This window comes from Microchirus variegatus (assembly GCF_963457635.1).
Source record: "Microchirus variegatus genome assembly, chromosome: 8".
Lineage (NCBI taxonomy): Eukaryota > Metazoa > Chordata > Actinopteri > Pleuronectiformes > Soleidae > Microchirus > Microchirus variegatus.
The window spans coordinates 16,021,372-16,035,070 of NC_139809.1; the positions used below are offsets into that span (position 1 = coordinate 16,021,372).

Here is a 13,699-nt window from a genome sequence, read left to right on the forward strand (position 1 = left end):
ACACAAAAAAAACTCCATGATTTTCCACTAATTAATTAAAAATATTTACATTCATACAACGAAGGTGCTCTGAGGTGAATGCCCGCTTTAATCCTCTGCTTTAAATAAAAGCCAGTGTCTGAATTCATTTTTTAAAATATAATACAGTAGAGATTTTGCGTGTTGTCTTTACATTTTACATTAGCTGTGACACAAACACGTGTGTAAACAGTGATCCACACTGATCACTGATCCGCAATAGAAAAATAGACGTACAGGTGCGTGGTTTTTCTCCTCTACGTACAAATATCCACGTTAGAAACATTACAACACTGACAGCACTGAGCGAAGTACAAGGTGGCGTTTGCCACGTTAGTCCAGAAGCCTTCGAATGAGACGGTCCCGTTGTTGTTGACGGCGCTGCAAAACAATTCAGTTTGGACGTGAGTGCATGTCACACACAGTCAAGTTAAAGGTGCAAAATGTAAGTTTTGCTGGACGTGATGAAAGCAGATTTTCAAAAATGACACAATGGGTGAATTCCAATTCCTTGCTTAACCCTCAATCTCAAAAATGCGCGTTCCCGCTAGTGCAAGTGCTGTCCCGATTCACCCTCAATATTGAGATTTTCCGAGACCACCCTTGGGAGCAAGGGCTACCCAGAATGCATTGCGTGTTTTGACAGAACAAAGATGGCGCCGAAAACATTGAAACGAGTACGTTACAAATTAAGTATTTTCTTTGTTAATAGAGATATAAAAATGATGAAAACCATTGTATTATCTTAGTTTAGGCCCATATTATGGATTACTGACATCATTGTTGCGTAACATTTATTTTTATTTTACGATCTTTTGTCAATAGCCGGCCGGTGCGGACACACGATCGTTTGCTATGGTTTACTTTTCAATAAGCCGTGGTGTGTGGTAACTGTCAGCTGAATATGTCCGTGGTTGTGGTATTTGTATGAGTATCATCTTATAACTAACTGACAACCTAATAACTTGAATTGAGAGTTGACAGACTGGACGCAGCTTTTGCGTTATTCTGCCCCCTACAGTCTGAAGACGTATCTGCATTTAAGGGGTGTCCCATTTCTAAGTGACAAAATAACCCTCAACACTTGGTTTTGAGGGCCAGTTAAGATTAAGGGTTGAGCTTGAGGGTTTAGATTGAGGGTTAAGATAGGAATTGGAATTGGCCCAATGTGTGTTAGTCATAATTGTGGTTTACAAGCCAATGGTGTGGGGAGTAGGCGGGGACTTCCAGGTCTGAGCCGATAAGTCAGGTGTTTTTGGGTGTGTCAATAAAGGGCGAGCTGTTCCAGCGAAGCTAGCTTATCAACAGTAGATAAGAACCACAACACAACACCTCTTACTGTATGTCTTCATGTTTTTTCTATTAATAGATGAATTTGCGTCATAATTAAGTTTATATTCTGAACTGATCAACTGCCTGCCTACTACACTCTTAAAAATAAGGGTTCCAAAAGGGTCCTTCTACAAGGGCTGAGGTTCTACCTGGAACCAGTTGCTTCTGAAAAACCCTTTCCCTAAGAAACACTAATGGTTCCAGTAAGAACCATTTTGATCCAGAGAACCCTTTAAAACCCCTTTCCTGAATAAAGGGTTTTAAAAGGGTTCTTGGTGGAACCTTCATAAAAAGGTTCTACCTGGAGCCCAAAAGGGTTTCCTATGAGGACAAGCCGAAGAACCTTATATGGTTCTACTTAGCACTTTTATTTCTAAGAGTGTACCTACCCCGCCACCCACCCACCTACTACCTACCTAGCTAGCTAGCTACCTGCCTGATCATTCCATATAAAAAAAAACTGTTTTATTTCGAAATTCTGTGACATTTCATTGTAAATGTTATTATTTTGATGACCTAGATTAATGGTGTCGGGATTAATGGGATCATTGGAATTGTTGTCTTGTTACCTTGTTTTTATGGATTCCCAGTGAGTGTTCACTTTACGGTGAGAAATTTGGCAGCAATAAATGCTATCAATGCTAACTGGCTAACTAGAAAAAACGTTATGAGCTTAGAATGATATAATGATTTATCACAATATAACAAAATTTGTCACAATATTTCACAGAATTTCAAAATAAACGTGTTGTTTTTATATGGAACTGTATATAATTATGTTATAAAGTGGTGTGGAGTTTGAGACATCTGCCTTAAATAGAAATATGGTTTTCTGTGATTAAAATAGAGTTGAAATCAAATAGTACACTACTCAATACAATATTTAACAGTGTTCCAATTATGTTTAAGTGCTGCGTTGCTGTTGTGCCTTTGAAAAACCAGTGAGCCGTTCAAAATTATTTTGAAACTCTTATTTTAATGGAATTAAATCTCCCAAGTTAGTAATTTTTGTGTGTGCGTACCTTTGAAAGAGATCTTGACAGCAATCTCGACTATTCACATTTGTGGTGTTGAACACGGATGCTTGGAACAGCCCCACGCAGTCCGTTGTTGCAGGAACAAAGAGGATCCCTGGGAAAGACAAGTCAAACTTTACTACAGGACGCTCCTCAGATGAAAATACTTTAAAAAATAATAATAATAATCTCACCTGCAATGCAGGCATTGACGAGAGACACAATTGTCCCGGTGAGCATAGCTCGGAACACGAGAGAGGAGATGACACTTTTTTTTGGTGGACATATGGAGGCTTTTGGGAAAAACAAAAAACACTGTGAGTCAAAATCAAGTCTGACTCAGTAACCGTAGTAACCCCGGACAACAACGAGGGTTAGGGTTAGGATTAGGGTGATAAAATACCCACATAGGCCACCGATCGTAATTCCCAGCGAGCTAAAGTTGGCGAACCCACAAAGAGCGTAAGTGGTGATTATTTCCGATCGGACCTGCAACAAGAAAGATCGAACAATCAAACGATCGATAGCAAAAAAGCACCGTACCTACGTGACATATTTTGTGCCTTACTTGTGAGTATACTAGACATAAACTTACGGATAAATATTGTCTTTCCCCTCCAATAACTTCATTGAGACCGTCGAGTCTGTTTTGCTTCAGCTCCGCTAACTTCTCGTAAGCCACAAACTCGTTGATGAAGAGCTTGATGCCGATGAGTTCGGCGACGGTGAAACTCTCCTCGTAAGGGATCCCCATCATGAAGGCCAGCGGCATGAACACATACGAGCACATCAACTGGGGAACATAACGTTATTGTTTTAGACTTTACAGTCAACAGAGATATTTCACGTATGACTTTTACGGCCAGGTCGTACCTGGAATGAGATTTCGGGGTATCCCACCATGCCGCCAAACCAACTCAGAGCCTGGTTGATGAAAGCCAGGATGGCAATGAAGGCGATCAGGTTTGCCGCAATGTTAGCAACGAGACCTATAGACGCGGACGCGCCGCTGCTAGCAGCTTCCAGGATGTTGCGCTCATCTCTACGGATTGTGAGAAAAAGTACGTTCAACTCAGAAAAGCAGGTCAAAAAAAGGCTGAAAAGAAACAACAGGGACGCGTGTACACACCCAACGGCGATCTTAATACTTTGATCCGTGTTGAAGGCGCTCTTCTCCGTCTCTGGATAAGAGAGTTTGGAGATGGCCAAGGCACAAGGGGCGGCCATGACGGAGGCCGATATCAAGGAAGATGGGTCAATCTGAAAAATACAGTCATGTCTTTTAATTCAGCGTGCACTGATGGACTGTTTGATATCACACACGTTTTGCACAAACATGTCTGTTGTGGTTGACGTTGATTTATCTTGAAGGTCTTATCAGCTCAGCTGAACAATTTTAACCTCTCCCCTCAGACTGGCGTCTTCCCAGAGACCTGAGCTTTGATACAGGCTGTACCAAACCTGACACTGGTACACGCTGTTCTCAGCAAAAAAAATGCTCCTTTATGCCAGTAACATTCATTATTCTTGATACATTTTCAGCTTATCAAACTTTACTTGCTGCAGCTGAAGGGACATGGATGAATTGATGCACTTTAAGTCTTAGAAAAAACAAACTGAGACTATTCTGTTTTTCATTTTTGGGTGTGCCCCAAGGTTCAGTGCTGGGTCATCTAAAATGGTTTCTCATGTCCAAGATAACACATAAATGCAGGTCAAGTAAGAATTACAGAAAGTAGTGAGAAGAGAAGGACAAAGGTTCATGCTGTTGTGAAATGGAAATGTATGTACTATAGACATGAATATTGTCTTACTAACTAAATAATGCCTGTATGCATGTACTGTATATATGCATGCAGCTAGCTAGCGAGCTAGGTAGGTAGGAAGGTAGCTAGCTCACTAGCTAGGTAGTAGGTGAGTGGGTGGTGATGTAGGTAGTAGGTAGCCAGGCAGGCAGGTAGGTATATCCAGTATGTATGTATGTATGTCGAGGTAGCTTGCTAGGTAGGTAGGTAGGTAGGTAGGTAGGTAGGTAGGTAGGTAGGTAGGTAGGTAGGTAGGTAGGTAGGTAGGTAGGTAGGTAGGTAGGTAGGTAGGTAGGTAGGTAGGTAGGCAAGTAGCTAGCTAGCTAGGTAGTAGATGGGTGGGTGGGTGGTGTTGTAGGTAGTAGGCAGGCAGGCAGGTAGGTAGGTGGGTATATCCAGTATGTATGTATGTATGTATGTTGATAGGTAGCTTGCTAGGTAGGTAGGTGGGTAGGTAGGCAGGCAAGTCACTAGCTAGCTAGCTAGGTAGTAGGTGGGCAGGTAGGTGGGTACAGTAGATATATCCAGTATGTATGTATGTATGTATGTATGTATGTGTGTGTACAAATGTATGAACATATGCATATATGTATATGTATGTGCTTATCTCACTCCAAATAGCATGAACGTCCCCATGACAGATCCTGCGATTGTGGCAAATCCACCGACCATAACAGCGTGGATCTCGGATTTGGTCATGTCCTTCAAATAGGGACGGATCAGCAGTGGTGCTTCTGTCTAAAGCACACACACACACACACACACACAAAAAGAGAAAAAAAACTCCAGTTATTGACATTTATAACTGCTTATGTAATCACACACAAAAGAAAGTGCAGAGTCTTTCAAAGAAGTGTTGAGTCAGAGAAGTGTTGCTCGGCGTACCTGTCCAATAAATATATTGCCTGCCACACTCAAGGTCTCTGTGGGAGAGGTTCCCAATGTTATCTGCATTACCCATGAGATCTGCGTGGACAAACACACATGACTCTCTGTCAACAGCATATCACCGCACGACTAATCAAAATACACACATGTACAGCAACGTGTGTGTGTTTGTGTGTTAACCTGACACTTTACCTTCAATATGAGCCACTGCATTACTCCCAAAAAGTAAAGGATGGACATGATGCTGCTGAAGAACACCACGATGGGCAGAGCCTGAGGAGGACATGACAAAAGTTTGAATCATAACTTGGTGATGAAATAGTGAGGTAACTGCATTATAATGATCTCATCTTCTTACTTGAAATGCAAAAATGTTTGTGACCAGATCTCCAAAAACAAACGACGAGCCCGCTTTGGTATATTCAAGGAATATCTGTAATTACAGCACAGAGAGGAAACACAAAGAGTTATAGTAATAAATCATTTACTCAATAATTATGATCGTCATGATATTCATTTATAGTTGACTAAACTTAGTAAAGATAGCGGCTGAGCACATGGCTGACTCCGCACATTATTGAGCCTTTGTATGACCGGGCAAACAGCCCATTAAAGTCGCTCTAAAGATAAGCATGAGAATGTATGGGGAGATGAAGAACATTGTCTCTTTGTAGATAAGGAACACTGTGTGTCTTAGACATAGGCAAAGTGACAGAGCACATACGATGGGACAAGATAACATCTTAGAGAACCATATACTTGCTAATTGTCGATTATTAATGTGCATATACACAGTACCTTCACTTGATTTCCGAGCCATTCGAAAGCCACAAATCCAGGTTGCGTCCTGATAATAAAAAGGCCCATGCAGAACTCCAGCCCGAGACCCCACAGCACAGGCCTCCATGATACCTAAACATAGGAATACGTGGTGAATCAGGGAGTTTTTATGTTGTGTTGTTGCAAGGTAGCACTTCTGCTTAACCCTAAGATGATCCCAGACACAAGGTCAAGTGATATCCAAAGTCTACGATAACCCGGAGGGGAAACGCCCCCCGTGCGCACGTTTCCGAGCAGCAGCTCTACGTGAGTCAGAAGGAAAAAAAACTCACCGCCGCCCTGTTCGCCGAGAAGGTGAACACGAGCAGGACGAACATGCACACGCCTGCGAACGATATCAGCTGCTCGGGACGATGCCTCGTGTCCAGGACGAGCCAAAGCACGAGCAGAGCGATGACGGCCAAGATAAAAACCCTGAAAACACACCAAGCACACTTCAGCGACAGGTTCCACGCGGTGAGAAGAAGAAGAAAAACTGAGATCGTCCTCTCACCATTTGATCCATCTCAGGTTTGACTTGAAGCATCTGCCCACAGGCTTGAAACAGGCGACGATGCGTTCCCCTTGGTACGTCTTCAAGAGCTGATACGATTGAATGACGATGGCCAAAATGGTGAGGATGACGAGGGCGAGCGCCCGCTGGAAGTCCAGCACACAGGCGGCGATGAAGTACGCCACGTAACCTGCAGAGCAGACCAGACTTTAAAGATCCAGTGTAACGGGAAATTTAGGTGGAACCATTTTGATTTGGCAGAATCTGAAGATAGAGTCGGTGTACGATCACCTGTCCGTGTGAATCATCATAGAAGAAATTACAACCATTTCCTTCTTCTACTTTGTTTTTACGAGGTCAGGTGAGGTTGCCACCCTCTATAAAACAAGAGCACAAACCCTTCCTCTAACCCTGAGTATTTGTATTATAAGTATACCTATTAAAATGAAGTATAACTGTTGTAAGTAAACTGTTTACTATAGGAACTAGAACAAATGAGTTTTTTTCCGTAATGGATCGGACAGTGATGAGCTCTACGGAGGCCAAACTTGTTTCTACAGAAGCCTACAATGGCCAAACTAGTCATGTACAATGCTATTTACAAATCGCTGAAAATCAATCAAGTGTGGCCATAAATAATTGCTTAAAAGTACAACAACAAAAATGAAACTACTAGATGAACTAGATATATATTATACTATACACAATCTTGGACAAAGTACCTAAAACGTATCTGACCAGAAAATGACTTTGGTAGAAGTTGAAGTCACTTTTCACAATATTTCTTAAGTAAAAGTCGTAAAAATGTTTACGACTTTTACTGTAGTTAAGTATTTGTACTTAAGTCATTTTGTACCTGAGTTTTGAAAGCAAATTGAGCGACGGTGGCTCGGTGGTTGTCCTTCAACTGGAAGGGTTAGTACACTCTTAGAAATAAAAGTGCTGAGTAGAACCATATAAGGTTCTTTGGCTTGTCCTCATAGGAGAACCCTTTTTGGCTCCCGGTAGAACCTTCTTATACAGGTTCCACCTGGAAACCCTTTTGGAGGGTTCCAACTCGAACCCTTTCAAAACCCCTTATTCAGTAAAGGGGTTTTAAAGGGTTCTCTGGTATAAACGCTAGAACTGAAGGCTACAGATCTTCTCTCGGAAGAGAAGGGCAAAGTGAGGAACATTCAGCTGTAATTTGACATACTGCTCCTTTAACCCCCAGTGGTCAGGTCTCTCTGAACATTTACCTGCTCCGAGAATTCCCAGCACGATGTATTTGAAGGTCCGCGAGTGAGACTTGATGTATTCCTCTGTGGCGTTGATCGGCGTTGAGACTTTGCTGAAGAAGCACAGATGAGCAAATCGGAAGTGAGGTCCTGTTCTGTTTTCTACTTTATACTACCGTTCAAAAGTTTGGGGTCACCTATATAAATTTTCATTTTGGAGTTTCCATTTAACCCTTTAAGGTACTACTCAACCATTTGGTCAACCACACTTTAAGTCACTATATCTCAGTGAAAAATGCATCAAGCTGAACTCACTAACACTTAATATCACTTGTTCTGAATGTTGTACTTCATGAATTATGCAAACCAGGTTTATTATGAACAGACGTCTCAACCGTTTGGTAGAGGCCTGTATCTGAAATACTGTAGGGTCTAATTGAAAAAAAATATATATATATTGATTGTCGTTATTGTTATCATAAGTAAATAAAATAAAATAATAAAATAATAAGAAATTGAAGTATATATCTTTTTTCCTTTGCTTTTTTCTTGGTGCGTATACCTAAAAGGGTTAAAGTCACACTTGTATTCATCAAAAGAGTTGCGAAATTAATAGAGAATATAGTCAAGACATTGACAAGATTATAAATAATGATTTTTATCATCATTTCTAATCACTAAGAACCAGCAAATCTGCTGTAACATCATTGCATAAGGGTTTTCAAGGGTTTTTTAATCATCAATAGCCTTCTAACGCGATTGGCAAACACAATGTACCATTAGAACACTGGAAATTGTCCTCTATACACCTATGTACATAATCCATTAAAAACCAGACGTTTGCAGCTAGAATAGTCGTTTACCACATTAACAATGTGTATTTTTTGATTCATTCAATGTTATATTCATTTAAAAAAAAGTGCTTTTCCTTCAATAATAAGGACATTTCCAAGTGACCCCAAACTTTTGAACGGTAGTGTATCTTATTTAAAGTGTGAAAAGGTGTCAAAAAGATCATTATTACCCAGGAATAATACTGTATAACTATATATGTAAACACAGGTACTTGTACTTGAACTGACAGACCTTATGTATGATCCCAATCCCTTTTTAGTCTTTTTTGTTTTCTCTGTGAAGCTGTTAGTGTCAGTAATATTGTCCTCCTATGAAAATAAAGGCATTTTAGGCAATCTATTCTGTATAGTATTGACTTTTTTTTTTTTTTTTTTAAAGAAGGAAAGATAATACATACCTCAATCTCAAAGGCTTGGTTGTCCACGCCATTTCCGTTGCCGTGGGTTGCTTTTTTCAGGCGGACACTGTTGCGTTCAGCTGGGAAACAAAGAGAAGAACTGTTCACCGAGCGTCTGCGTGGCAGCTTTTAGGCAAAGTCTTACACAACAACACGTCAGGTAACACGTTATATCTAAAATAAGGTCCACAGAGTTCTCCCGGAGGCTTATCGTGGCGAGGAAAAGAGCAAAGCAAACTGATTAATTCAAGGAGAAGCAGAGCTAATGGCTTACTCATTGTGCGTCCTCCTAAACCTGGCTGCCAAATGCTGTGGCTGGAGAAGCTGCACGACACTGCAGGGAAAAAACACACTCTGCCCCTCTATGAAAGTTGAATCTCATCATTAATTGACAGACATGTTGCGTATATACGGCCGTGATCGGCTTCAGGAAGTGCACACAGCACAAGTGACACAGTGAATGACTGCAATCATTTAATTGGCCTCGTGACGACACAGCGAATGATAAGTTGATCACAGGATTCACTGGAAATGAAAATACTGATATGGATGACCACATATCAGCCTGATAAGTGATAATGAAATGTGATAAATGATTGATTCACATGTAATGATGCATCATTCTTTAAAAACATCTTAAGCATAATCCATTTTGTGTGGTCAACAAGGTGTCGACGCCCCCCAAAAAATACATACAACGGTTTGTTTATAGATTACAGAGATAAATATTGACGGAGAAACAACCTGCACTCTTAGAAATAAAATGCTATTTATTGACTTTTTATGCATCATGGATCATGACGTCATCCATATTGTGGAAGCTGCTGTGACACCGAGGGAGCAACACGATAACAAACTCTCCATTATTTAGATTAGGTGCCAAACACGTTCGTTAAGGTCAACATTTGACCTTGTTAATGCTTAACCTGAACCTAAACACAATTCAGATGTTGGCCCTAAGCTTCACCTGTTCCTCAGTTTTGGTCTCCATGAGGGGATGGGTGCATCGGGGCACATGGATCATTTCCTGAATTTCAAATATTTGTTTAAATTATTCCTTAAGAGGTTTGCAAATATTTTCAACAGATCCTTGTTCAGGCCAATGCCGACTATTATGATGGTAAATTTCAAGTCATTCCGAGATACTTTTTGTTTTTGAGAAGAAAGTCAGCTCACTGTCAAAATGCATCAGGGCAAATGGATCATTTCCTGAATTTCAAAAATTCATTAAAATTATTCCTTAAGAGATTTGCAAATATTTTCAGCAGATCATTGTTCAGGGGGATGCTGAATATTATGATGGTAAATTTCAAGTCAATCTGAGATACTTTTTGTAATTGAGACTAAAGTCAGCTCACTGTCAAAGCGCATCAGGACAAATGGATCATTTCCTGAATTTCAAAAATCGGGAATGGCAGGTAAATAGCTTCACATGTGCAGCTCAGGCAATGCTCTTCCCAGAATGCCAAAAATAATGCATGATACTGTTATCTAATACACTTTAACAGTAAAGTGCTGTAAAATAGGAATACATTAGAGTTCTGTTAAAAAAAATGTAAATGAGCTTTAATTTCACCGATGTTCTGTAATATTAACAGTAAAAAACACCTTAATACTGTTGAAATTCTGCTGTAAATTGATATAAATTATTCACATTGAGTATAAATAAAACAAAAGACAAGTATTATTATTATTATTTGACTCCTCTGCTCTATATAGTGTCACATTTCCATACACTCCATTACACAAAGCGTCCTTTGTCCCGTGCAGTTGCATATGTTAACCACTAGATGTTGAACTGCATAGTTTCATGGAGACAAGGTTAAAGGACACCATTCAGTCACAATGTAGACTGTAAACACTGAAAGAAGAAGCAGAAAGGTTAGGTATAATAGAGTATCAACATAAAATAAAACCACTCTTAAATTGAACCACTTGTCCTGTAATTGCACTAACTATTATCGCTATTTTTTTTTAATGCTTCCTATGAAGAACAAGTACTGATTGTGTAGAATCAGTGTTGGTCATTATCTGCTCCATTAAATATACAACAGCACGTTTAATCTCATGTTAATGACACAATTGCAGCAGCTATTTGTGCGACTCACTGCTCACAGTTAAAATTTAATCTCACTGCTCACAGTTAAAATTCTTGTCGCACACACACACACACACACACACGCACACGCACACACACACACACACACACACACACACACACACACACACACACACACACACACACACATATTTCAAATCCCTTCAAAACCAGACAGTGACCAGAGTCCATCCAATCCAACTTTATTTATAAAGCACTTTAAAAACAAAAACAACAACAAACAAATGTGTGACTTAATAGACCTAAGAACAAACAATAACAAAACAATAAAATACTGTAGAAAACATAAAAAAACAACACAAATAAACAGGTCATACAATAAAACTATAAAAACAAGATAAAAACAAAAGTCATCAATCAACCCTCAAAATGAAGTGAGCTTTGATGTGGGCTTCAAACGAAATGAAAGATGAAATTACCCATGATGCTTTGCGAATTCAGCAAGTCTGCTGTTTGGATGGCGGCCACATCTGTCGAGGAACAATTTAGTTGTAATATATTTTTGCAAATAAGCACGTTACAATGTCGAAATGTGTTGGAATATGTTGGTTTGATATACATCCAAAGGACCGTTGAGCTTTGAACACTAATGTCAGAAAACAACGATTTATGAAAGCAGCTAGCAAACTAGCTAGCTAGCGTCTATTTGTTGAGTGCTTCATGAGCGTTCGCCCGGGCATACTCTCTCGAAGCGCTCGACAAATAGCCGCTAGCTAGCTCTGCTACATCTGGGTAGCTTTGTCAGTGTTTTGGATGTGTGTACTGGTGTTCACTTGAACACGAATACCCTGGACTTCAGAATTCAATCACATTCATGATATAGCGTTTACGAGGATGGAGAAAAACAAACATAGCGCAACAGGCAACACAACAGCTGGATTTCTGAATGAAAATAGCAGCATGCTCCACCGGTAGAATTGTCAACATATGACTTAGTTTAGCACTCAAAACCAAGGGGAAATTTTAAGGGGGAGGTATTGGGACGGGGCATAAACCAGTGGTTTAACACATACCCTGGTGTATACAGTAGACCAGTATTTCTAATATTTCCTCCCAAGTACCGCCAGAGGAATCTCACGTACCACCGGTGGTACACGAGCCGCAAATTGAGACTAAGAATTATGCATTGTTAGTGCTTTACTTTGCAGGATCTCTTATCGCGGGCTGTATTTAGACGACACATGGCCACTGATAAGTCACATAGTTGTTCTTTGTGTTTGTGAAGTTAATAATAACTGTTTTTTTCAGGCCTGTGTGTCATTGAACTTGATAGGAATTAGTGTCAGTGCTGTGCTGCTGCCCGAAAAATGAGCATTAACACCCTAAATTCTGTCTCACAGGATACAAAAACCTGAAACAATAAGGAATTAGACTAAAACCAATACCCAAAAAAACAAAATAAACATTACATTTGGCAAGTTTGCTTGAAGTAAAACACAGAAATGTATTGTTTTATTGCACCGCTGTTGCCCGTGAATGCATTATTACAGTTTAATTCATTTTCACATTATTTGACCAGGACAATGTCAACACTGCATGTCAGGAAGTGCTGCCTGTTTACATTATCAGAACAAACAGTGAAACAATAACTTGAACCAGAGTGTTAAGACGAGCAAACAGTCCAGAGCTGACTCCAGGTTTCCTTTATTTGACCTCCTGGTTGTACGTGGTAACGAAAACCAATAATTACAATCACAAAATAACATAAATGTTGTTTGGCTGACAAGATAATTATCCCAAGTTTTTATTGTGATTGCAATATTGATTCAATTCTGCCACGGTTGTTTTTTATATGATGCACAACAGGAAACCTGACCATGACTTCCTGTTTGGATACTTTGTTGATAAGTAACTATAATTATCAGTTACATACACGTACATCATTTATTTGCGGTCACATAACAAGACATAACAGGCTTGAAAAGAACAAAACAATAACATATTATTATTCATGTTTGACTGTTGCTGGATGTCACTGTGATTTATAATAATAATTGATTCATATCTTTTTTTATTGGTAATATACATGTTTTATTGGAACTGATAATCTTATCAATTGGTGTATTTTGGACTCCAGACTTCCCTCAGACAGGCGATAATGGAAAAAACGACTACTACCAGTGACGTCCCTGTGTTTTTGGAGTTTAGCTCATACTTTCCATTCTGAACCAAGGAAAGAGGTTTCCACTGAGATATCTGGGTTTATTTCACATTTGATCGCTGATTTCTTCATTTAAATCGATAAACTCGATTTGGACTCAGTGTTTTTATTTATTTCGGCAGGTTCTACCTCTTTGTTTTTTGAGATCCACATTAAAAATGCATTGCTTAAAGGCGCCATATGTACGAATGTGGCCAAAAACAGTTACTACATTCAAATTCAAAATACCGAGGTCTTTTAGGTTTCGTTTTCTGACGTAACTGGAAACCCGTGGTTGCTCGGCAGCTGAGACTCTACTGACTGCAATGATTGGTAGATGGCGGTAGGTGGCGCCACATGCCAAAACATGATTTCAAAACATAAACATGATTTGCAGTCTGCAAAATATTTTTTTTAATGCAAATATTTTGTCTGTACTGTTGTTGTTGTTGAGTTCAGTTTGTTATATGAACATTATTCCTGAGTCTCTGTGACATATTAGGAGGATTTTATGGCCAGTTGCTTCAGATTTATTACAGAATGCACCTTTAAGTATCCATTCAAGAAATATTTATAATA

The 13,699-nt window shown here is 39.6% G+C and overlaps 1 protein-coding gene across 1 annotated transcript; it reads right to left on the reverse strand.

Annotated features, from left to right (window-relative positions):
• Window positions 1-275: 275 nt before the first annotated feature.
• Window positions 276-9,139, reverse strand: slc28a1 (solute carrier family 28 member 1; the record flags this gene model as incomplete). Its single annotated transcript, XM_083893802.1, has 18 exons — window positions 276-399; window positions 2,373-2,481; window positions 2,561-2,659; window positions 2,774-2,855; window positions 2,962-3,159; window positions 3,240-3,408; window positions 3,496-3,626; window positions 4,784-4,909; window positions 5,057-5,137; window positions 5,252-5,332; window positions 5,418-5,492; window positions 5,858-5,971; window positions 6,172-6,313; window positions 6,393-6,582; window positions 7,631-7,722; window positions 8,696-8,772; window positions 8,862-8,941; window positions 9,136-9,139. 18 exons carry the CDS (start codon window positions 9,137-9,139, stop codon window positions 276-278), a joined length of 1,974 nt encoding a protein of 657 aa, XP_083749928.1.
• Between the last annotated feature and the right edge of the window lie 4,560 nt (window positions 9,140-13,699).